The sequence below is a fragment of the Lepidochelys olivacea genome (assembly GCF_965140295.1).
Source record: "Lepidochelys olivacea isolate rLepOli2 genome assembly, chromosome: 7".
Taxonomy (NCBI): domain Eukaryota; kingdom Metazoa; phylum Chordata; order Testudines; family Cheloniidae; genus Lepidochelys; species Lepidochelys olivacea.
The window spans coordinates 23,573,140-23,600,075 of record NC_140417.1 but is presented as its reverse complement, the minus strand read 5'-3'; the positions used below and the strand labels follow the sequence as shown (position 1 = coordinate 23,600,075).

Genomic DNA, 26,936 nt, shown 5'->3' with positions numbered 1-26,936 from the left:
AATGAGTTGCTAACAAAAATATGCACTCTCATTAAAATCAGCTACTATACTGGCAGATAGTAGGGTAGCAAATGTTGTGCCTATCTTTAAAAACAGGGCTATGAGTGATCCTTGGAATTACAGACCAGCAAGCTTTATTTCAGTGCCAGGTAAACTGGTTGAAGCAATAATTAAAACCAGAAAAATAGAAAACCTAGATAAACATGATCTGAGGAGTGCCAAACCGGCAAAGTTTCTGCAAAGGAAAATTGTATCTTGGTCTACTGGAATTCTTCCAACAAAGCTGCAAAATAATGGATAACTGAGGACCAGCTGACAATTTGGGCTTTCAAGTGCCTCACAAGAGACTAAGGAACAAAATAAGTAGTCACAGGGTGAGTTGTATAGTCATGTCATGGATTAAAAATTGGCTAAGAATCAGAAAACAAAGGGTAGGAATAAATGGTCCAGTTTCAACATGATGAAAGGTTAACACTGGGGTTGCTCCATGAGTCCATACTAGCACTGGTATTGCTTACTGTATTAAGGATCTGAAGTGAGGAACAGTGATGTGGTAAAATTTGCAGAGGACACAAAATTAAGTTCATTGAGGCTCAGAAGATGAGGAGGAACTTCAGAGAGACCCAACAAAGCAAGGTGAGTGGGCTAGGGTAAGGAAAACAAAATTCACCGTTGACAAAAGCAAGATAAATCACATAGAAAGAATAATTTAAATGGTCAAACAAATTGTTGAGTTCTAAATTAACTGTAATGACTCAGGATAAAAGATCTGGGCAGCACTGGGGGCAGCTCAACAAAATGTGATCAATCCACAGCAGGAGTCAGAAAAGGTAAACAAAATATTATGATGGATAGGGAATGGATAGATAATAGCCAAGTATTATAGAGCTATTATATAATTAGTGGTACATCCCTTTACTCGAAGTATTGTGATCTGGTTTGGCCATCCTATTTTTAAAGAGATATTTTGATTGAAAATTATTAGAAGCACAGAAAAACTTGCCTATGAAGAACAAGTTATAAGATTTGCAATGTTCAGAAAGGAGATGAGAAAGGGGATGTGGTAAAGGTAAACAAAATAATGAATGGTATAAAGAAGGCAAATCAGATGTTTCTGTTTACCCTCTCATAATGCAAGAATTATGAAACTGAAAGGCAGAAAATGTAAAAAACTGATGCATTTTACATAGTTGCATAATTAACCTGTAATATTCCATGTTACCAAATATCTTTGAGTCTCTGTGTTTAGCAGGATTTTTTAAAGGATTGGATATTTGTGTGGGTAATGAGAACATCCACAGTTACATTAGAGGCGATATGAATCCTCAAGCTTCAGGACATAAGTCAACCAACAATTGACTGGAGTTTGGCAGAAACTTCCCCAATGAGAAGGTTTATTCCATAATTTTCCACTATGGGTTTTTTTGTACCTTTCATGGAAGCACCTGACACTGTCCCCTGACAGAGACCAGATACTGGACTAGATGGACCACTGATCTGATCTTCTCTGGCAATTCTTATCTTCCTGTGAATCTGCACTGAAGCAGCAGGAAGGAAGGCAAATGAAGAAAGAAGGGAGCCTGAGGAATATGTAAAGCACATCTACCCTCAAGGGACGTTCACACCAAACATGCACGTCATGTGCTTTGCACAGTGTGTAATAGATGGCTGACATCAGCAGATAAAAGAGAACAAGAACTCCCCACGCAACTCTCTTCTATATTGCTAGGCAGGATTGAAAACTGGAACTGATGTAAACTGCAAATATAGCAACTGACTCCAAAGATAGGAAGGGATTCCTGTCCTGCCTGGAAGTAAAACATAACAGCGTTAATCAGCCAAAGGGAAGGCTGATCCAGAGCCAGAGTGAAATCAACACTTCCCCCCATCTGCCATTTAATTCTGAACCCTGGTCTTTCCAATCTGTAGATTTTCATAGGTTTCATTTAAAATGGAAAGAGAAACCCACGCACCCTGGAAGTGACAAGGGCCAACCAGAAAGATGCATGTTATTTAGCAGAATGTTTCTGATGACCTGGCACAACAAGCAAAAGATAGCTGCAGGCAGAAGGGTGCAAGCTAATCCCTGCTGTGTGGCTGCCCTGTAGAGACAGTTGATCCGTCTGCAATTCTGAACTGCCAGTCACAGCTTCAACATCTTAATACACAGCATGTAGTAATTAAAATTTCCAATTAAGAAGAAAACTAACTAGCAAAACGAATGTTGTAAATTAGCAAGCTTTATGTACAAATTGAAGAAGGTTTTTGTTGCTCCTTAAAAGAGCATGTTATGTTAGCATTTGAAGTAAATGATTCTGGACAAAGCTATTGTAACATCCCTTGTACCCATTTTAGTAACGTGATACAAGTAATGTTCTCCCAACAAGTCTCCTTTGTTAGGGAGCATGGCCTCCAATAAAGAACTCATCTCATCATCTGCCTATGAAATCAAACAAGAACTGAGCATAACTGGACAGATTCTTTATGCATTGTCCCAGCAAAAGGGGATGCCACTTCAGACTTGCTTCTACTTTCATCCCAGGAAAGAAACTAAGAGACTTTGACGGAATCTGTAGGTACAACCCTTAAATTCGGTAACAGTGAACACGAACCTGGGCTTGAGTGTGACAGGTAAATGAAGGGACCCCTGCACAAAGGAGGGAGGATGAGACTTGAGGTCAGAAGACTCATTCCCAAATTCCCACCTGACCCATTGAGTAACTTTGGGCAACTCACTCAGCTAACACTGGTCTTTGCCTTCATTTCCCCATTTCTACAATGAGAATAGACTCACCTGTAGAACATGGATTTTGTGAAGTTAAATTCCTATACGTTTTGTAAAATACTTTTGAGTTTCTTGGATAGAAAGTGCACGCCTGCTGGAAGGTCGTTCAAGTCTAATCACATAACACATTGTGTTTAAAGGCATTTTTCACATTAAAAGACTATTCTGCTGCTTAAATGTTTGTGTCTAATATGTGTTTGTTATTAAAATAGCATTACTTTATTAGATATATATATGAGTTTGTGTGTGTGCGCGCATGTGTGAAGGCTGGGCAATTTTCTTCAACTTTCAAAATTTTTGATGCTCATAAAAGCAAAGGATTCAAAGCCCTGGCTAGAACCAGGCAGAGCAAAGTCAGATGCTCTTAAAGATTCTTCTACACAGCTCAGCCAATGTATTTCAATCCTACACTGCAGATACCTCTGTTATTTCAATCTTGGGCTGCAGCAGGTCTACAAATGCATCTCAGGCTAGGCCTGCACCATCCTCATTTATCAGCTCTGCTAGTGCACCTCATCCCTGACCTGTAAGACCACTTAGCCAGTCATTATTCTAGTCCTACACTTCTGCCTCAGACTGCCAGTCATGCTGTGCTTTGGCAATCGGTGTGGTAGTTCTGGGGGATGGAACTAGACTGCGTCCAAATAATTCACTTGTTCAGATAGGCTATAATAGAGATCAGACCTCTGGAGTTTAAAAGGCTACTGCAACAACTGAGATATGTAGCACCCTGGGGTTCCCTCCTCCCACAAAGGTTGCTTTCCTTTGACAGAGCTTCTGGACTGCAACATTTTAGGGAAGGCAGAAATCATCTTAATAGCAGCTCAAAACCACTTAAAATACCTTTGAAGAGAGAGAACATTTTTAACAGAATAATTCTCTTTTGCATAATAACAAACACATGAAACACATTGGAGCTCTCCCAAATAAACATCCCTTCAAATCCATCCTGAATACTTAACTCTTTTGCTCCACTTCCCAAAGCCAACCTCCACCTTTCCTGTCCTCTAACACAACATGGACTCTCTGCTGTCTAGTTTCTCCCTTGCACATTTATCAACAGCTTAAACTAATCTTAATTCACACAAAAATTATATTTAAAAAGGAGTCGAGATGCTTGTATGACAAAATGTGTGTCTTGTGATCCATCACTGTAACTTCCATCCTTCCCATACAGCCAGCCCTTGTGTTTCTCACCCTTCACTTTCCTTTGGCTAATTTAGGCCTCATTTTTATGAATTGCTGAGTACCTTCAGCTCCGATTGATTTCTGTGAGACTGGTAGTCTTAATATGTTATGAGGTATCATAAACACTTCCGGCGCTATATAAATTATGAACAACAAACAGCATTGTTAATTCAACATCACATCACTCCAATATTAGAAATCTGATGAGTCATTGCTTTAACTTTGATACATTACCCTTACAGGAAGTTGCAGCAGGGTACAATAATCATTGTAATTAACAGACACGCCCCCACCCCCATCACCTACATTTAGATACAAAGCAAAGGATGGTGGGAAAAGCTTTCCATTCAGATCTCCCCTTCAGTCCAGTATTCACAAGCCTCTCATGAGGACACCACAAAACTGCATAAGTAGCTTCTTCAGAGAGCATCCAGGTATGGGATGTAAGCAGTGCAGGTCCCATTGCAATGAGTTATTATTGTCTAGGGAGTTTAATTATTTTCCCATTCTTTTTAAATAAACTCTTCACTGTTTTCTAATCGTGTTAGAGAGATAAAGAAGAAACTGAATAGAGAAATGACGAGATGGCAACGTGGGCTCCATTTGCCTCGGAGATGGATAGGTGCATTATACAGAATAATCCCCAGGACGTGGCTTCTGATCTAATTAGACAAACATTAGCTCAGCTCAATATACAGAACCCACAGATGTACACAAGCTCAGGGAATGGACATGTCACCTGATCGGAACTTCTCCATCATCCCAATGGGGATGTCGAAGAAGATTTTAACAGCACAGTACAGCTATAACATGGAAACATAAGGATAAATTACAACTCAATGATCCATTCCTGTTTGTTAATAATAGGCAATAAGGGCTGGAACGTAAAATTTGGACAGAGGGTCTCTGTGAGACCAAAAACAGTTATATGCTAGAACCACGTTCATTGGGATACCACTCCCCTATCACTGTGGTACTGATCATCCCGGCATTTGGGCTTTGGAAATGTTTAGTTCAAAAGTGCCAGAGCAGTAAGAGACATCAGCATACAACTTGATCCCCCTGCCCTTCCACTCTCATTTCACTGTGGAAAGCCCCATCCCAAAATATTAGACATAACCACAACAACATCCTATTGGTTAAATCTGAACTTGATAACCTCTGTTGGACCATCTCACTCTGGAGAAAAGATAAAATCAAAATTACTGAGTATTCACTTACAGGCTCAATGCCATGTGAAACTGACTGACACCAAAGTTCCTGAATGTTGGTGAGCTAAAGATGAAATTTCACAAAAACTGACAGCATATAACAATCCCCCCTCCCCACCCCCAAAAAAAAAAACAAAAACAAAAAACCCCAAGAACACACACATACATTCAGGACATGCAATATTTTTAGATGTGATACTGCTGGGAAATTTACAGGCAGACTGCACACAGATGAACACTTTTTCAGGTCTCTCACACACCTAACTCAGCCTCAAGAGGAAGTGGCCTACTAGGCACAGCAAGCATCTGGTTCAAAGAAGGTTACACACCACTGAACCATTACTACGTCATCTTTTATAAGAGGATTTTTATGCTTTGGGTGATAGACAATATACACATCTTAAACAGGGTCCTGATATAAGCTGTTTGCCTTTTTGCAGGGGCATTATACTTAAATCTGAAGATTAAAATCTATTTCCTTTCCAAAAGACAATGGCTTCTCAAATAGTTAAAGCAGAGCTGAGGTTTCTTATACTCACTTTTGCTTTCGATACATGTGATATCTTCATACCAGATCAAGGAAACTAAACCTCAAACTCAGGTCTCAGATGAGCAAATGAAGAAGGAACGGTTACTTACTCTACAGTAACTGATTCCTTGAGATATGTCATCCACATAGAATCATAGGACTGGAAGGGACCTTGAGAGGTCATCTAGTCCAGTCCCCTGCACTCATGGCAGGACTAAGTATTATCTAGACCATTCCTGATAGGTGTTTGTCTAACCTGCCCTTAAAAACCTCCAATGATGGAGATTTCATGACCTGCCTAGACAATTTATTCCAGGGCTTAACCAGCCTGACAGTTAGGAAGTTTTTCCTAATGTCCAGCCTAAACCTCCCTTGCTGCAATTTAATCCCATTGCTTCTTGTCCTATCCTCAGAAGTTAAATTTTTCTCCCTCTTTGTAACAACCTTTTATGTACTTGAAAACTGTTATGTCCCCTCTCAGTCTTCTCTTCTCCAGACTAAACAAACCCAGTTTTTTCAATCCTCCCTCACAGGTCACGTTTTCTAGACCTTTAATCATTTTTGTTTCTCTTCTCTGAATTTTCTCCAATTTGTCCAAGTTTTTCTGAAATGTGGTGTGACAAAGTTCCTCCTCTACTTTGGTGGGTCCTGCGCTTATTGGTGGATTTTGCTCACCTCAGAGATTCACGGCAGCCCTCAGTTTGGCCACTTTCATGGCTCAAATCTGCCGTTCACTCAGATAACCTCATCACTGGCCTGCATGGGGAAAAAAGAGTAAGAACAATCCCCGCAGTTTCTGCTGATCCACCACGTGGGTTGGGGACCAGCTCAGAGACCTTCACTTCTGGTGGAAGCTCCTGTGTTGGGTCAGGAGTTGGGAGGTTTGGGGGGAACCCGGGCCTGACCTCTACCCCGGGTTCCAGCCCAGGGCCCTGTGGACTGCAGCTGTCTAGAGTGACTTCTGGAATAGCTGCACGACAGCTACGATTCCCTGGGCTACTTCCCCTTGGCCTCCTCCCAACACCTTCTTTGTCCTCACCACAGAACCTTCCTCCTGACACCTGTTAACGCTTGTACTCCTCAGTCCTCCAGCAGCACATCCTTTCACTCCCAGCTCCTTATGCGCACACCTCACTAACTGGAGTGACAGCCTTTTTAAACCAGGTGTCCTGATTAGCCTTACTTAATTCTAGCAGCTTCCCAGTTGGCTACAGGTGTCCTAATTAGCCTGCCTACCTTAATTAGTTCTAGAAAGTTCCTGAGTGTTCTGGAATAGGCCCTGTTATCTTACCCAGGGAAAAGGGACCTGCTTAACCTGGAACTAATGTATCTACCTTCGATCACCCTCTTGTAGCCATCTGGCCTGACCCTCTCACAGTGGCGCCCAGAACTCGACACAATACTCCAACTGAGGCCTAATCAATGTGGAGTAGAGCAGAAGAATTACTTCTCATGTCTTACTTACAACACTCCTGCTAATACACCCCAGAATGATGTTTGCTTTTTTTTGCGACAGTGTTACACTGTTGACTCATATTGACATGTATTCCACTTCTGGCGTGTATTCACCCCACAAGTGCAAAATGGGATTGTTTTGGCCAGCAGTGTCTGTTGGGGCAGTGCCTGTGCCCTGGATGATCCCTGCCTCCCCATATGAAAGAAATAAAGGGCAGAGCAGGCCCAACTATCCCTTAGTTCCTCAGAAGCCAGGTGTTATGGGACTCAGTAGTAGGGATCATAGAGTACACATGGATAACATATCTCGAAGTTACTGTAGAGTAAGTCACTGCTCTTTCTTCTCTGAGTGATTGTCCACATGTATTCCACTTCTGGTGATTCACAAGCAGTGATCCCATAGTCAGGAAGTATGTGCTCAGAGTCTATTTAAACAATGATCGCAGGACAGAAAGAATGTGAAAGAAAGCGTAGAATCAAATAAAGCAGTGGTTCTCAAACTTTTGGACTGGTGACCCCTTTCACATAGCAAGCCTTTGGGTGCGACCCGCCCCCCCCCCAAATTAAAAACACTTAAATATATTTAACACCATTATAAATGCTGGATGCAAAGCAGGGTTTGGGGTGGAGGCAGACAGCTTGCGACCCCCCCCCCCATGTAATAACCTCTTGACTCCCTGAGAGGTCCCAACCCACAGTTTGAGAACCCTTGATATAAAGTAAAAATCTTCAATGAACCAAACCGTACTATAGAATCTCTATGGATAGTAATTCCATGCTGATAATAAGAATATAGCAATAGGGATATATTACAGACTACCTGACCAGGATGGGGATAATTACTGTGAAATGCTCAGGGAGATTAGAGAGGCTATTAAAATAAAAAACTCAATAATAATGGGGGATTTCAACTATCCCCATATGACTGGGTGCATATCACCTCAGGAAGGGATGCAGAGAGAAAGTTTCTTGACTCCTTAAATGATTGCTTCTCAGAGCAGCTAGTCCTGGAACCCACAAGATGAGAGGCAATTCTAGATTTAGTCTTAAGTGGAGCACAGGATCAGGTCCAAGAGGTGAATATAGTTGGATCACTTTGTAATAATGACCATAATATGATTAAATTTAACATCCTTGTGGCGGGGAAAACGCCACAGCAGCCCAAAACTGTCACATTTGATTTCAGAAAGGGGAACTACACAAAAATGGGGAGGTTAGTGAAACAGAAATTTAAAGTATCAGAGGGGTAGCTGTGTTAGTCTGGATCTGTAAAAGCGGCAAAGAGTCCTGTGGCACCTGATAGACTAACAGACGTATTGGAGCATAAGCTTTTGTGGGTGAATACCCACTTCGTGAGATGCATGTAATGGAAATTTCCAGAGGCATCTTGCTTGCATATTTATACCTGCCTCTGGAAATTTCCACTACATGCATCTGACGAAGTGGGTATTCACCCACGAACACTTATGCTCCAATACGTCTGTTAGTCTATCAGGTGCCACAGGACTCTCTGCCACTTTTACAGAAATTAAAAGGTACAGTACCAAAAGCAAAATCCCTGAAAGCTGCATGAAAACTTTTTAAAGACACCATAATAGAGGCTCAACTTAAATGTATACCTCAAATTAAAAAACATAGTAAGAGAACCAAAAAAGAACCACTGTGGCTAAACAACCAGGTAAAAGAAGCAGTGAGAGGCAAAAAGGCATCCTTTAAAAAGTGGAAGTTAAATTCTAATGAGGAAAATAGAAAGGAGCATAAACTCTGGCAAATGATGTGTAAAAATACAATTAGGAAGGCCAAAAAATAATTTGAAGAACAGCTAACCAAAGACTCAAAAAGTAATAGCAAAAAGATTTTAAAGTACATCAGAAGCAGGAAGCCTGCTAAACAACCAGTGGGGCCACTGGTCGATCGAGATGATAAAGAAACACTCAAGGATGATAAGGCCATTACAGAGAAACTAAATGAATTCTTTGCATCGGTCTTCACGGTTGAGGATGTGAGGGAGATTCCCAAATCTGAGCCATTCTTTTTAAGTGACAAATCTGAGGAACTGTCCCAGATTGAGGTGTTATTAGAGGAGGGTTTAGAACAAATTGATAAACTAAACAGTAATAAGTCATCAGGACCAGGTAGTATTCACCCAACAGTTCTGAAGGAACTCAAATGTGAAATTGCAGGACTACTTACTGTAGTCTATAATCTATAATTTAAATCATCTTCTGTACCAAATGACAAGAGGATAGGTAATGTGACGCCAATTTTTAAAAAGGGCTCGAGATGTGACCCTGACAATTACAGGCCTGTAAGTCTGACTTCAGTACCAGGCAAACTGGTTGAAACTATAGTAAAGAACAAAATTGTCAGACACATAGATGAACATAATTTGTTGGGGAATAGTCAACATGGTTTTTGTAAAGGGAAATCATGCCTCACCAATCTACTAGAATTCTTTGAGTGGGTCAACAAGCATGTGGACAAGGGGGATTCAGTGGACATAGTGTATTTAGATTTTCAGAAAGCCTTTGACAAGGTCCCTCATCAAAGGCTCTTACACAAAGTAAGCTGCCATGGGATAAGAGGGAAGGTGCTCTCATGGATTGGTAACTGGTTAAAAGATAGGAAACAAAGGGTAGGAATAAATGGTCAGTTTTTAGAATGGAGAGAGATAAATAGTGGTGTCCCCCAGGGGTCTGTACTGGGACCAGTCCTATTTAACCTATTCATAAATGATCTGGAAAAAGGGGTGAACAGTGAGGTGGCAAAATTTGCAGATGATACAAAACTACTCAAGATAGTTAAGTCCCAGGCAGGCTGCGAAGAGCTACAAAAGGATCTCTTAAAACTGGGTGACTGGGCAACAAAATGGCAGATGAAATTCAATGTTGATAAATGCAAAGTAATGCACATTGGAAAACATAATCCCAACTATACATATAAAATGAGGGGTCTAAATTAGCTGTTACCACTCAAGAAAGAGATCTTGGAGTCATTGTGGATAGTCCTCCGAAAACATCCACTCAATGTGCAGCGGCAGTCAAAAAAGCGAATAGAACATTGGGAATCATTAAGAAAGTGATAGATAATAAGACAGAAAATATCATATTGCCTCTATATAAATCCATGGTACACCCACATCTTGAATTCTGCGTGCAGATGTGGTCACCCCCATCTCAAAAAAGATATTGGAATTGGAGAAAGTTCAGAAAAGGGCAACAAAAATTATTAGGGATATGGAACAGCTGCCGTATGAGGAGAGATTAATAAGACTGGGACTTTTCAGCTTGGAAAAGAGATGATTATTGGGGGATATGATAGAGGTCTATAAAATCATGACTGGTGTGAAGAAAGTAAATAAGAAAGTGTTATTTACTCCTTCTCATAACACAAGAACTAGGGGCCACCAAATGAAATTAATAGACAACAGGTTTAAAACAAACAAAAGGAAATATTTTTTTCCACACAACGCACAGTCAACCTGTGGAACTCCATGCCAGAGGATGTTGTGAAGACCAAGACTATAACAGGGTTCAAAAAAGAACTAGATAAATTCATGGAGGATAGGTCCACCAATGGCTATTAGCCAGGATGGGCAGGGATGGTGTCCCTAGCCTCTGTTTGCCAGAAGATGGGAATGGGCGACAGGTGATGGATCACTTGATGACTGCCTGTTCTGTTCATTCCCTCTGGGGCACCTGGCATTGGCCACTGTCGGAAGACAGGATACTGGGCTAGGTGGACCTTTGGTCTGACCCAGTATGGCCGTTCTTATGACAGCTCTACCAAAGCAGGGATCAGGTTTGGAGGCTCCACTAAACAGTAGTGCTAGGTGAAAGTGGGGATTGAACTCCAGATAACTGCACTACATATCTAAGAAACTGGAATTCCTTTTAGAGACATTGCCGAGGTTGTCTGGACCCCAGTGAAATGGGCTCTAATCTGCAGAACAGATCTGAGAAAGCCATTTGGACAGTCTTTGGGTGGATACAAGTTGACCTTTCACCCTGTCAGCAAACACTAGAAACAGACTGGAAGAATTTCCGAAAGATCTTGTCCTGCTCAGATAGCAGGAGAGGGCTCTAATGACCTCAAAAGCGTGAAGTTTAACCTCTCCTTTATTATAATGGAGGCACAGCAAAGAAAACCATAAGACGGACCACTTGGTTCAAAAATTTTGGCTGAGGTCTTAGTGGCACGTCCTTATGGACTACTGTATAAGGCGGTCCCGCTATGAGGGCTTAGATCTCTCCTACTTGTCAAGCTGAATTTATAGCCATAAAAAGGCAATCTTCAAAGACGTGTGTGTGACCCTAAGATCCCCTCAATGCCTACTGGCAAAGGGTTCACTGTCATGTAACAGCAACTTCTATCAGGCCACAAACTCACTACACCTAACACATTGCTGTTGTGGTATTTATCTGTAAAGAATGCTGTGTAAGGTACCAAAGGAAAACTTGTGTCATAATTGTCAGCATAATCATTGTGTAATGTATGTTTGGATAACAATTAAAAAGTTGTATGTTTATGCCGAAAAGACGTTTAAACCAAGCAATCCAGGCAGGGGTGATAAACAAGGTTTTCCTAGATGAAGGAATCTTGATTTACTTGTCTGCCTAGGCCTCTATCATAAACTGAGAATTGTGCAAGTCAAAGCAAGCTTCATTTGCATAGTAAATCCACAAATTAGCAGAAGGATGAGAAAGCAGCACAGCGTTTGCACACCAGCAGGGGTGAAGGACTTTGTCTTGGGGTACACATCAAAAGAATACAGTTCAAAGGTTAACTGGACTGTAACAGGGGGAAAAGACACTGGACCAAAGAACAGAGGTTTTTGCATGAATGAAAGCTGGATCCTGGCCCGGGGGAAAGGGCTTGTGACATTGAGCGGAAACTTTAGGTGAGAAACTGCCTTAGATAAGGATTGAGCCTAAATTGAGTTTTAGTTACCAGAAAGCATGTTATACTTTTGTTGTGTTTATAATCATTTGTTTCTATTATCTTTGCTTAGTATCACTTACATCTCTGTCCTTTATTAATAAACTTATTCTTGGTTTTACTATTAAGTTCATCCCAGTGAGATATGTAAAGTGTGAATTCACTGCTGAGCTAACAGGCTGGTGTGTATACTTTCTCTTTGGAGACAGCAGACTTGGTAATTTCTGTGAACGTCCAGTGACAGGGACTCAATACTACAGAAGAATGGTCGTAAAGGAGATTCGGGGACTAGGAAGTATTAAGCATTACCTGCAAGGCAAAGAAGGCTGGCAGATTCCTAGGGAATTTGGGTGGCTAACAAACTGTGATGACAGGGAGCTATCACTCAGTTTAATACCAACAAATCTCTCTTTTGCTAAGGCAACAAGATCATCAGAGAAAGTGTCACAACACAGTATAGAGTAAAGGTTGCTAGATGTTCCAAGGGGGATCCAATAAGCATGATAACACAGCACTGAAGTTGCAGAACGGTGAGGTGTTTCTGACTGGAGGAAAGTCATGAATGAGTGCTTGAGAAATCTAGCAACTGTTGGGTATGAGAAGACTCTGCCCTGTGACAGGAGGGTGAGGAGCAGATAATTGAACTCTTACCAAGCTAATGGATAGCTCAGAGTGTTTTAGGGCTAACAGGGATTCCAGCATAGCTGCTATAGAGGTTTCTAAAAGAGGTATGTATTTTTATAGAGCCCAAATAAAGAACTATTTCCATTTTACTCCACAAGTCACTCTAGTGGAGTCTTACCTGCTACAAGCCTAAAGGTTACAGACTTTAGCAGAGCAGGATCTGTCTGTGCAGGTTAGCCAGCCAGTTTCTAGGCTGTCAAGTACAATAAAAACAGGCCCAGGAGCAGGATCTCTCACCCAGTCTGAGTGATCACATTGTGCTGACCTTGAAACATGACAGAAGGTCAATGTTGACAGATTCATCAGAACTGAATACAAGAACTGCCTGGGTCATGCTGAGGCTGCCCTCTGCCAAAGTTTCCTTAGGCTCATTGGAATCAGCGCAATAGATGGGTAAACATACATAAATACTGGTATTCAAGGGATGAGGAAGGTGTCCGACAGACAGCCTGGACTTGATCCCCCCCGGAGTAAAACAACCAGCAAGTTCTGGTCTACAGCAAACAGCTCTGTTCTTGAATATTTCCCCTTGCAGAAGATGGTCTGCAGAACTGAGTCCTTGACAGACCACTTGTGATTGTCTGAGAACTGTCTATTTAGTCGATCTACAATGGATGATGCAAAGGCACATGACTAGTATGATGTGACGATGAATGCACCAGTCCAAGAGATGGATTGATTCCTGGAAGAGTAGAATTGATTGTGCCCCAGAAGCCTAAGTGAGGCTCTGACTGATGTGGTTTTGGGTAAAACTTGAGTTAACTGATAAGGGTCAATATAGTGTGGGGTCTATCCTGGGGGAGGTAAATTCTTGATGCTGTGGAATCCAACACTGTTCCTACAAACTTTGAATAGGAGTGAGATTGGATTTCTCTCTGTTGACTTTGAGACTAAGTGAAGGAAAGAGTCCCAGTTACTTAGATGGAATTGTTCATTTGTTGAGGTTATTGTCCCTGAGTTAGCCAGTCATCAGGGTACAGGCTGATATGTATCCTTTGTCTCCTTAAGTGAGCTGACAAAACTACTAGACACTTGGTGAACACTCTTGGAGCTGTGGAGAGACCTAAGGGAAGCAGTCACTTTCCCACTAGGAATTTGAACTATTTTCTTTGGGTTGGGTGAACTGCTATATGGAAACAGGCATCCTGAAAACTGAAAGCCAAAAATCAGTCTTGAGTATCTAATATGAGGATTATGAAAGCTAGGGTCACCATCGTGAACTTGTAACAATGGAAGAATTTGTTGAGATGTCAAAGGTCCAGGATGGGGTGTCAACCGCCTTTTCTTCTTTGGAATTAGGATATAATTAGACTAAACCCCCTGCCCTGAAACTCCATGGGGCATCAGGGTTCGAGGTGCAGCCCAAATGGACACTGCTATTCAAAAGAATCCAATCTCATGCACATGGGGTACATGCACACCAGAAGTGGAATACATGTGGCCACTAGTCAAAGAAGAACTGATTTTCCAATATTTTGCTTTAAAATTTATTCTGGGTCTTGGCTCCACACAGACTAATATTTACATAGATTTCCTTCTTTCCCTCTCCCAGGTTCAGTAGCTTAGAATATTGTGTTCGTATGTATTTGAAAATTTTGAGTCTACTTATATAGTCTTAATGATTTCAGATCTTAAACTCATTTAACATTAACAGGGAACTGAAAGGCTTTTTATTTAAAAACGAAGATAAAAATAGCTTAGAATACTATTAATAAAAATCAGTTTCTCTGCTGTCTTTCACCCTTCATTTCACAAGATCCCACATTTCTTTACATAATGTAAATATAGGGACTGACCTCTCAGCACTGAAATGCAGCCATCTCTGGAGTGGAACATGGCTACTGTAGGGTAATGCAGCATCCTTACAAATTCCTGTAGTGTTATGTTTTCATTTTTAGTCTGCCATCCTGTGATTACTCAATGTTACTACACTAATGTACATGTAATGTGCTTAGTGCTAACAGATGAACACACACATTGCTCAAACGTCTCCATACTGCAGCAATGTGGATGTTTCTTTTTTTCCTGCAGTCACCTAGCTCCACTAAATTAACACCACAGACAAGGGGTGAAGAAAAAAACTATACCCAAAAGAGACTCTACAGAGAACTTAGGTAGGCAGAACATAATTATCTATGTTGGAATTTGGCCACAATACCAGGGTTAGTATCTCTACTCGAGTGAAAAGTACAGCAGGATCTTCGATGGTCACACAATTAGTCAGGACCTGGGGTTAAGTCTCATCTAAAAGTCAGGACATTCAATACCAGAGCACATCCCATCACTGGGCTGGGACACGAGTTTAATCTTAACTCCGAGTGAAGGATGCCACCTACTGAATCATTAATATCACGTCTTGCAGTGTTTGACCCCATTACAGTAAGGGAACTGATAGGATCACAGCCCAGACTGGGACGGGTACAGTTTGACACTAAAATAAAATCTAAAAATAGACAGAATACATTTAAAATATAAGGCTGTTCGCTCTTGAACACAACTTTATGCACCTCCTTCACTCCCACAATCCAAGTAGGCTGCATTAAACGTTGAACACCAGCATGAATGTAATATTTTCTGGATTTTCTCAGCCTCTATCACAATCTCAGCAATTTCTTAAAACTTCCCTTTATTTGTATTTGATTTTTGGGTTAATTATAGCACATTGTCTCCTATAATATGCACTAGTATGGTACATTCTGCAACATTTAACCCCTTTTCCCAGTTGTCATTCGTTAGCTTCACAGCTTAATGACACAGTCAGAAGATCACACTATGACCCTGTTAAAAAAATTTTAATGCCATTTTTACAAATTACAGCATAATGCACCGATTACCAAGATGAAAGCAAAGTCTCGGCGTATGTCTGGAGACCAAATAAAAGAACGTTTGAACATCTGTTCATCCTACAAATGCCTTTAAATGCTTTGATTTTCCCATAATCATTTTGTTCCACCATTTCACCCTTTTCTGAATGTGTATCCAACAGCCTCAGGACAGCAGCCAGAGATCTGCAGTAACAGCACGTTATAATCAAAGTTCCTGGGCACACTTAAGTTTTTCTCTTAGAGTTACAAGGGGGAAAAAAAACAAGTTCTCAGCATATATTACCAACTCTTGGTCCTATAAAATACAGTGCTCTGCTAGATGAGCAAAGTGAAAGGACAGCACTCTCTTCAAAAGGGGTTTAAAATACAGAATTATAAAGCACTAGAATACTGTTCAGCTGAAGAGAGGGTTATATTGACTCAGTAAGTATTCCAAATCTGTATGTTTTCAGATGGATCAAGTTCCAGAACAACTGACTGGCCCATTCAGACTGCCCTGAAGAATGCAAGAAGAACTGGGTGGAAACCAAGAAGGAATTCAAAAAGCTAAACAGAAAATGCTATGTAACAATACATACCTTGCACTGACTGGCTGACTTCCATCCAGAAGTATCAAAAAGTCCTTTACAAAGTGTACAGTCAAGAATCACTTACCCATCACCAAAATGCTACTACCTCTGGTGTGGAACCCAGCGGCCAGCAACATTAGTACACAGCAGAGTTTAGGATAACACACACAGACTACCATGTCTTATTGAAACTCATAAGGGTATTTTAGGATTGGCAGTTAATAACCCAGTTCGGTATTTGTTGAGGACACCAGAGCCAAAACCTCTGCACTCCTAAACAAAACAAAAAAACCCAAACAAAAACATTCTTAAACGTACTAAAAATTCTTTAGTAATTGCAAGTGATCAAAACTTCACTTTTGAGTTTCCCTGAAATTATACCATTAATTCTTAGATTAAGCTGATATAATACATAGGCATTCCCTCTGTGTCATCTATTTTACAGTTTTCTAAAATACGCATCACCATAGTATCTAAGTGCTAAAGAGGAGTGCAATATTGAGTAAAGGATGCAATATAGGATTTGATAATGACTTAACAGAAAGAGAATGCAATAAATATTCTTATGGAAGATTGTCTTGGGGGGTGTATATGAGAGAGGAGGGTGGTAGAGAGGACACATTTTCCTTATAGGAGGATACATTTTCCAGCAGGGCTGGCAGCACAAGTCATATTAAGCCGTAACTGGAGTTGCCTGCCTAATTCCTCATGGATCACACTGAAAGTGTACCCCATCATCTTAAAGGATGTGCTAAAGCTTTGGCTGGGACTCACTCACTCAGCAGAAACTGTTTGGGATTATTCCACAAAGCACCTCCTCTGATCTGATTTAAAGGGACACTGTGTCAAGCTAGTTTAGGCACCAAATTTGCCCTGCCGCAAGAATGTTTAGGGGGAAATGTCCTCTGGATATCAAGTTTTTTGCTCCCTCCAGTTCATCCCTGTCACCAAATAAATAAATCCTACAATATTTTGCTCTGCTGAAAAAAAGCCACCAAGCCAGCAGAAAGGGCACAAGCTAACCAACAACCCCTATTCCCATTACTGGATGGCTGATTAATAATGCTTTGGAAAACAAGAGAGCAAATGATCTGTTATGGTTATTTATTTATCATCAAAGAAATACACTTGCTTGGTGCATGTGGCTCCATCTCATTCTCATGGCTGGTCCCAGCAACCACACTACTTACTGACAGCAAATACAGTTACTCCTTTTGATCAAATGGCAGGGGTGAATGTTTTGGCATTGTAAAACCTTAGTTCAAGCCCTGCTCAAGAGTGTAGCATCTGAATGTGTACAGCCATTGTTAGTATCAGAGTTAGGGTGGCTTATGCTCTACAAGAAACAAATAAGGGACACTGGAGAACTGTTATCCCCAGCTTTTATGAGGTTGGGGCAAGAAATCAGAAGTACCACCTATGAGAGCCCTTCTAAACAGCTAATAGTTTCTAAAGCACCTTAGAGATCTCTAGTTTAAAAGGCCTTATAACTGTAATCTGCTATTTTAATTTTAATGAAATGAAGCCAGTCACTATTTCCACAGGCAACTTTCTGTTTCATTCTCACAAAACAAGCACTTTGGTTACAAAAATTAAAGCAGTTCCAGGGCATATTTTCTTAGCAAGGACCCAGAATATTTTAGCCTCCCAATTTCCTAAAGAATCAAGTAAATAGCTAGCAGACTCACAAAAGCTGTGTGAAATATTGTAGAAAAGCAGTTCTGAACTGACAGACTAGCAAACATAACGATACAGGCCATGAAATTATGTGCGTATGAGGATGTTCTAACAGTGCAGACTGTCAAGATATAAATCATTTTTCCAAAACTTCCATACCTGTCTCTTAGACAGCATCACACATTATTAGATCTGAAAATCTAAAACATCTATTTTAATTTTTCCATTTAACCAGTAGACTGGTTAATTTCATTTACTAGTTACCATAAAATTTCCCAAATGCGACTGGGTTTGGATTTTCCACCTTGCTGCAGAATGCTTAAATTAAAAGAAATTTAAAACATTCCACGAAAACATTTCTATCAACCGTAAAACACAATAGTACAAATTGACAGGTGATATATGCCAAGAGGGACAGCAGGGAAATTCAAATAGCAAAATCAGAATGAACAAAGATTTTAGAGGCTAAGCGCAGTCATGGGGATAGGAGGACTTTCCAGCTTCAATCCAGGGAGAAGGCACCCTTAACGGATGTTACTGAGATAAAAAATCTTTCAAAGTCCAAGGTTTTCAGACAAGAAATACGTTCCACCTGAATTCATTCTGGTGTGTAAGCCTTTTAAGGACACTTCAGACATCAGCTAGAAGGCCTCTTCCGCCTTCTCAAGATTGAACCATTTTCTTCTGTGTATCAAAGACATATCTTTTAAAGAGAAGGTTGATAGTAACAGGTTGGGCTGAGTCAACCTTGCTGCTTTCATCCTCTTTGGCTGTATCTCCCTTCCCTGCCTTAGATTTCTTCTTGGAGGTTACAGTGAGAAGCACCTTTGTATCTGGCTTGAGTCCATCTGAAAAAATCAAGAACATACATGACAAAAAACTCTGGCAGCATTTCAATATTACAAGTGAACATCTGAAAACAATGAATATATGAGTTCATCATTGCAACATACCTCATTTCAAGGATTTATTGGCTAAAACTAAAATTATGACAATCATTCAAAAGTCCAGTTCAGAATAGTTATTCCCCACAATCCAAAACAGTCTCCTGCATCCTCATTCCCAGATCCATGTTCTTTGCAAGCCCTAACCATCTCCTTCCGAAGTTCTGAGGGGATAAACTGTGGTGGATTTTTAACAAATCAGATCAAATTGCCTGATCTAGGCCTTTAAAACTCTGCAGACTTCCCTCTTTATCCTGCATGGATGCTTTCCAGCAGCCTCTTCTTTCTTGTGAGTGGATTTGTGGCCTAGCATTTTTTAAAAATCAAAGAGAGTCACATTTAACCTTGCTCTATTTCTGAGATGCAAAACCAACTTGTCAAAAAAAAATTCATACAGACAGCTCCCAAGAACATAAGTGACAAATCAAAAAAATTAAAATCCTGAAAAAGCATAGCTCCATAGGCACCAGAGGTCTTGAATACCTTTGGTCCATTACCTAGACTGGCCAAAAGTACACTGCTCAATACACCACAAGTAAAGCAGTGTTGTTTCTGGCCAAAGCACCATATATGTTAACCGGGTTACAATTTTTTTTTTTTTTACATGGTCAATCCTTAAGAAGATCAGAATTTGGGGGAGCAGAAGAGCATGTCTGGAAGTTTAAATACTATGCTTGAAAATGATTTAAACCGTCTGTGTTCTAACAGGAATATCTGCCCTTTTCTACCTAAACAGCAGGGGTTTTATTTACTATTTTAATGTGTCACATTGGTGACATTTCAGATAAGAGATACAAAGAAGTCAAGTCCAAATAAATGCTGCAAGACAGAGGAGATACTGCTCCTTGGAGTCTTGAAGCCTTTTCTTTCTTAAAGCAGATGACAGAGAACCTCTGAGAAGCATACTCAATGCCACCTATCTGCATGCTCCAAAACGTAGCTCTCTGGCATTTGGCCAGTTTCAGTTCAGGTGTTTTTAACCTGTGGTGTCACGTAACCTTATCTCAAACACTTAATCAGCTTCTCCCACCTCATTCTGAAATTCAGAGACGGAGTCTCATATCATGGCCTGACAAAAAGATTGAGATGCTTATGATTTACTGGAGACAGGAGGTCTACAAGCACATGTGATTTGCTCCGTTACAGACACATCTAGTGGGCATTTACAGCTAATTGTGGGGACTCAGCACCAGAGCCACCTTCTCTTCTTGATAGTAAATTGCTCCAAGAGGCATTCACAATGTGCTGCAAAAGCGGGGAAGAGTGAGGGGAAATCACAGCAGTAAGAGAATAGGAAATAAGCAGGTGCTGCAGCAAAACCATGACACTGTCAACTATCCCCCTTCAATTCCTGTAACTGGGGTTCTGAAAACACTGCCAAATCCTTGATACATGGTGCTCTAACATGCAGACCACTCAAATGCTCCAAGTTGTGGGGAAGTGAGGAGAGTCAGGTGCTCTCTCCAAACACAAAGGGATGTGGGAGTATGGGAGAAAAGGAGCACATTATATAGGTACATAATTTAAAAAATACATGGCCTAGCGTAGGGGAAGTCAAATGTCAGGGAGCATTAACTTTTCATACATTCTACAAGACCTCCTAAAATATACATGAATGACCAGTAAAAAGTTTTCTTCTTCTATCTTCAGATATTGGAATAAAAAAAGCAACACTTATTTCATGTGAAAGTGACTAGGTTAGTTTCTCCCCAGTGGCTGAGAAGTTTGATGATAATTATCCTTGCATGTGTGAGATACAATTAATAAAGTTAGATAATACAGTAAAACCCGACCTCAAACTCATACTACACTGTATAATTGTTTTTGTTGTTGCTGATTTTTATAAAACCCAAACCCAAGTGCTGTCCACATAAAACCTATTTTAAAAAGTTTTTACTTGCATTATGACCACCTTTCATCATTAAAAATGCAAATTTCATCATTTCATAGAAAATATCTTCTTACATTTGGAAAGTACCTAGCACATTTTGAATGCTGGAAACAGCAGCAATAACAACAGAGATGGAAAAAAACTATTAGCTGATCCAGCGTAGCTCCCTGCCTTTGCAGGATTTGTTCCCTATTGTACATTTCCATTTTTTTGACCAATCTCATTGCAAATGTCCCTAACTTACAAGGCTTCCTGTACTTCTCCCAGGGAGCCTATTTACTTTTCAGACTTCACTCAGTTTAGACAAGGAAGCTATGCTGTTTAGTTTCACTTCGGTTACTAGTCAGTTTCCCTTTCTTGGTCTCATCATGAGTATTATGTTGCTGCAGCTGGAACATTGCTGCTACCCGTATTAGGAAGATGTTTAAATCCCAATCTTCTCAGAAAGACCCATTTGCATTAGTTAAAAAAGATCATGAAATATTTCAAGTCATATTACTAGGTTGTGCAAGAAGCATTTTACTTTAAAAAAATATTTAATTTGGGAGGTTAAAACTTGACAACAGTGGCCAACATTTTCTATCTTGGGTGTCAGAAGCTAGCTACCTAATTCCATACTCAGGAACCCTTCCTCTTGGTTGAAACAGAGTTTAGCACAATAATGCCCACAATCCTGATCATGGCCTCTGGGTGCAATCACAATATTTAACATTAAACAATAGGAATAGGTAACTGGCTTGAGTTTCAAAGGTGCAGTACAATCACAGTTCCAAATGAGCAGAGCACCCATAACTCCCATAGAAGCCACTGAGAGCCTGGGGTGCTCAGCACCTTTGAAAGTCAGGCCATTCATACAGGCCACTGCCTAAATTTAAGCACCTACATTTGAAAATTTTGATTTCAAGTAAAAATGATGAAAAAAGGAAAATGGAACCGCACAAAGTGTAAAGAACTACGGGGGGGGGGGGGGGGGAGGCCTTTTTTTTTTTTTTTTTAAGCAACCTCCTCTCCTATCCATCCAGAAAAACTAAAAAAGAAAGAGAGAGGCAAAACTTTACCTTCTCTGTAGTCTCCACACCCATTCAGATTCAAACAAGGCATTATGTGCAAGAAGAGTTAGCAGGAGAGATGGAAGAATGTGGCAGTTCCTACAAGTGAAATCATGGGCTGCCAGCCAAATGCAGCTCAGGTATTATTAAACTTGCAAGGTATCTAAATTACTTAATCAGATCCCATGGCCCTCATTTTGCAAACAGATTAGGTGGCTGGCATCATACCCTGACAAATGGCAGTTGCTGTTTTTTTCACTCTGGTGCCAGGAGGTCTATGGCTGAAGAGGCTCTATGATACAGAGCAGCACAAAGGAGCAAGCAGAGGGAGACAGGCAGAGAGGCACAATCTAGGTTTCATCTACCTCCGTGGATTTCTCGCGTTACACACAATGCATACTTTACATTTTACAAAACCCAGGAAATGAAGGGAAATATATCTGTCACCGAAGAAGACATCAGCCCTTTAATAGCTGAAATGACGGATATTTTTAGATGAAACTCTAGTTTAACTTACTTACATTAGGGGTCTAATCTCTCCTGAACAATGACTATGTTAGCTTGAATACATAGTGAGAAATCTGTTCCATTAATTAAGTGCTGCCTGTACTAGGATTTGTAGCAAATGTTAATAGATTTTTTTCCTTCCTCTGTTGGACCATTACTTTATTTTGCCAAGTTGCTAATGGATTAAATTGAAAAGGTCTGTGTGTTAAAAAAGACTTTAGCTTCAAAGTTCTAACAAGCACCTTGCCCACATTGCTGGGAAACACCTACATATTAATATTATTAATGGGCAGTCCTCAGAGGCATAATAGATAGCTGAAAGCTTAGCGAATTCATTCCCACCCATCAACCTGCCTTCATCACTAAGTCTATAACATAACTCTCCCAGCCAGACCTTATTTAAAATGTATTTATACTGTAGACTAACCTAGGTTAGAGAAGGAAATGTAAATATACAATAGCTCCTATTATTATTCTGTTGTAAATACTATGTCAGGACTCACATACTAACTATAAGATTCTTCTATTTTAGTGAGGACTAAAGGATTCATCCCAGATTGTATATTTCACAATTCCAGAAAATGGAAACTTTGCAAGCAAACAAATGGGGAAAAAAATCCCACCAGGAAAATTAATTTCAAAGCCTCAGAATGGCTTTATACAGCAGAAAGATAAAGATTTTTTGGAACAATTTAATATTTCAAAATAAAATTTGGTTTTGCCCTAATTTGCATTACATTAGTTTTAGTATATAAAACATTATTATAACCCAGATTTTTACAATTGCACAGGCAAAATTCTTGTCTAGTTTTCAACAAACGTGCTAATCACAATTTGGTACACAGATAACATGCAACGAAATTCTGGGCTTGTATTTCTTTTTCCTCTTCTCCTATCAAATTCCTGATACTTAGTATCTACCCAGTCAGATCTGGCCATAATTCAAAGGCTGTGCCAGATGGAGTTTAAGGTTCCCCTGATGCTTCATCATGGCATGATCATTTTCTTCTTCATACTGTGGCAGAGCTCTGACCTTGTCTCAGTGGGTCCTGTGCTTCCTGGCAGATTACGCGAGCCTCAGAGGCTCACTGTGACCCTCTACATAGCCCTTCTCCCTCTCGAGGCAAGGGTCACAGCCTACTGAGCCATTTTCATCATAAGCCAGCAAGGAGGTTGGTGAGAGAACTCCCACAGTCTCTGTTGTCCCTACGGGCTTATTCCAGAACAGTTTAGCCTCCTGTCCTGATAGGGGCCTGTCTGCCCCTCCCAGAAGGTGTTTCTGTAGTGGCGAGTTGGGGGAAACCCAGGCCCGCCCTCTACTCTGGGTTCCAGCCCAAGGACCCTAATGGCAGCAGCTGTTGGCAGCCGATCTTTCACTGCCAGAGTTGCTACATTTCCCTGGGCCACTTCCCCACAGCTCTCCCGCTTCTCTCTCTCTCAACGCCTTCTTCTCTTAACCCTTACCTTAGGGCTCCCTTTCCAGTGGCTTGAGGGTGTCTTCATTACCCAGCCCTTCAGCTGCACTTCCTCTCCTCTAGCTCCCTGGCTCTCCTCAGCCTGACTGGACTGAGCCCTTTTATAGTATCAGAGGGGCCTTAATTAGAGTCAGGTGTTCACATTAGTTTAACAGTCTCACCTGACTCTTTGCAGGTTAATTGGAGTCAGGTGTTCTCATTAGCCTAACAGCTTCAACTGACTCTTTGCAGGCTAATTGGAGTCATGTGTCCACCTTAGCCTGGAAAAGCCCCTGCTCTGGTCAGTCAGGGAACAGAAAACTGATTATCCAGTGGCCAGTATATCTGCCTTCTACGACTCTGCTGTACCCAACTGGCCTGGGTTGATCACAATACCTACCTGATCCCTCTAATAGGGTCTGATCCAAAGCCCAGTCACATTGATGAACCTTTTCCCATTATCTTCAATGGTCTTTAGATCCGGCCTATAGGGAAGAGATGACTTCACTGCTCCTAGCCAGTAGCCAGGATAGCAGATGAGCATTTTCCCACAATACTGCTCTGCAAGTGGACCAATTAAGAGGTGCTGGAAAATTCAAATAGAAATACCATTAAGTAAAAACAAAACAAAAGTAATCCTCTGCTGCATACAAAAGTTTATGAATGATTCTTCATATGTTCATTTATGATTTAGGTGCTGGCTAATACAGGTCAAACAGGTGGCAGACTCCCTCCAGAACTCACATGCTGAGAAGATACGTGAGGAATGAATGCCAATTCCTCCATGCAAGTGATCCTCCCTCTGCCTCATCAGATCCTCTTTCCAGCTTGACCCACTGCCTAACTCAAATCAATTGCTTCACTTCCACTTGATTGTATTCACTCCTCCATCTCCTATCCCCACTGTTGTATATTTTTAACCTACTACCTGTAAAAGACAATTACCTGTTCCATAACTGGTTTTGTTCGAGAGGTGTTGCTCATGTCTATTCCATATTAGGTGTGTGTGCATGCCACATGCACCAATGCCGGAAGTTTTTCCCTCAGTGGTATCCATAGGGGACCGGTTCTTGCGCCCTCTTGAGTGGCATATGCCCATGCCGCAGTATAAGGGGCACCACCGGCTCCCCGCACCCTCAGTTCCTTCTTCCAGAAACTCCGACAGTGGGGAAGGAGGGTGGGTCATGGAATGGACATGGGCAACACATCTTGAAGAACACCAGTTACGGACAGGTAACTGTCTTTTCTTCGAGTGCTTGCTCATGTCCATTCCATATTAGGTGACTCCCAAGCAGAAACAACGAAGGTGGGTAGGAGCTCATGGATGTGTAGATTGCAACACAGCTCTGCCGAACCCAGCATCATCTTTGGCCTCCTGAGTGATGGCATAATGTGCCATGAACGTGTGAACCGAAGACCACGTCACGGATCTGCAAATGTCCTGGATAGGAACGTGCACCAAGAAGGCTGCCGAGGATGCCTGGGCTCTGGTCAAATGGGCCTTTACGTTCGGCGGCAGTGGGACCTGTGCCAGCTCGTAACAGGTCTGGACGCAGGAGGTGATCCAGTTGGAAATCCTCTTTGAGGACACCGGAAGGCCCTTCATCTTGTCTGCTGTCATGATGAAGAGCTGGGTCGAGCTGCAGAAGGGCTTGGTACACTCCAGGTAAAACGCCAGGGCACGTCTGACATCCAAGGCATGCAGCCTCCTTTCCTTGCTAGTGGTGTGCAGCTTGGGACAAAACACTGGGAGGAAGATGTCCTGGTTGACATGGAAGGAAGACATCACTTCCGGCAGAAAGGCCAGATAGGGTCGCAGTTGAACTTTGACCTTGCAGAACACGGTATACGGTGACTCCGATGTCAGGGCTTTAATCTCCAACACTCATCTCGCCAATGTTATCGCCACAAAGAAAGCAACCTTCCATACAGGTGGGAAAGGGAGCAGGAGCCCACAGGCTCAAAGGGCAGGCCCATAAGCCAAGAAAGAACCAAGTTAAGGTCCCACTATGGGACAGAAGCCCGGACCAGTGGGAAAAGCCTCCCAAGGCCTCTCAGGAATCTGCTCAACATGTCATGTGAAAACACTGTCTGACCTTGGATCGGTGGGTGGAAAGTGGAGATGGCTGCAAGGTGCACCCTGATGGAAGAGAGGGCCAGCCCTTGGTTCTTAAAATGAAGCAGGTAATCTAAGATAGATTGTAAGGAGGAGTGTGACGGAGAGATGCTATACTCAGACACCCAGTGGGAGAACCTCATCCACTTGGCCAGGTAGGTTGCTCTGGGGGCTGGGGAGGATACTGAGGCCAATGGCTTGTTTGAGGCCCCCACCACTGACCTGAGCCCTTGAGAAGGCTGAGTAAAGCTCCATGAGTATAAGGCAGCTGGCCAGTGGCCCTGGGGCCATGGGTTAGATGGCGGTACTGCCGACACTGAGGGTACTGCCGGTGCCAGGTTTTGGCCAGCCAGCTACGACTCCTGTCCAGTGCCAGAGCTCAAGGCCAAGTGGTTGCTCTCAGGTGACCATGAGTGAGTAGATCGGCGATCCCGGTCACTGCAGTGCCAATTGCTGTGCCTGGATGGGGAGCTCTCCACTCAGAATGAGTCCCTTCTGCGGATCCTCAGAAACTGGCGGCATTCAGCAACGGTGTTCCAATGATCCACACCTCATGCTGCTCGACTGGTACCGGGATGTGGAGCGGGAGCTGGAGTGGGTCAGTTTCCAGGAAGACTTTCTCTCCGATCTAGGAGATCAGTGACACATACCGAGGAGCTGTGGACCAATGATTCCACTCCTGAGACAGACTGTCCCGGGCCTATGACTGGTGACAAGCCATGGGTGAAGCACTGGGCCGGGTCTGGTGCTGTTAATGCTAGGAAGGGTGGAACTCTGCAGGCCTGTACTAGGTCACCGGCGTGGCATGCCTCGAGCCCTGCGGGTGGTGCCCCAAGTCCAGAGACCAGCGAGGGCTTCGCCAAGTCTGCCTCTCTGCCTTCGAGGACTGGTAGCTCCATGTGGGTAAGTGCTGGCGGGACGTCCCCCATGATAGGGAGCAGTGCTGCTGAGATGGGGACCTACAGAAAGGACTCAAGGAGGGTTTGCCCCTAGACCGGGGTACTGCCACAGCAGGTGTGGGCGGCACTGGTAGCACCAGGATATCCTGAACTGCTTGCAAGGCCTGGGGTGTTGACGGGACCTCTAGCTGGCAAAGGCTCCCATCACTGTCCGG

The 26,936-nt window shown here is 42.0% G+C and overlaps 1 protein-coding gene across 6 annotated transcripts in view; it reads right to left on the bottom strand.

Moving 5' to 3' along the window:
• Window positions 1-26,936, bottom strand: part of EEFSEC (eukaryotic elongation factor, selenocysteine-tRNA specific) — a 223,077-nt gene that overhangs the window by 35,768 nt on the left and 160,373 nt on the right. Inside the window, exons 7-8 of one of the 6 annotated variants that reach the window (XR_014712554.1) lie at window positions 24,107-24,292; window positions 18,579-18,709 (exon numbers count right to left, since the gene is read on the bottom strand). The exons of 1 other annotated variant lie outside the window; for it this stretch is intronic. Coding sequence is in view for 2 of the 5 variants with exons in the window: in XM_084635511.1 (XP_084491637.1) it covers window positions 18,525-18,709 (185 nt within the window). In the remaining 3 variants the exon portion in view is untranslated. Of the gene's footprint in view, window positions 1-15,270; window positions 18,710-24,106; window positions 24,293-26,936 lie in introns of those variants that run through there. 4 more of the 6 variants (XM_084635511.1, XM_084635513.1, XR_014712555.1 and 1 more) reach the window with 4 other exon arrangements.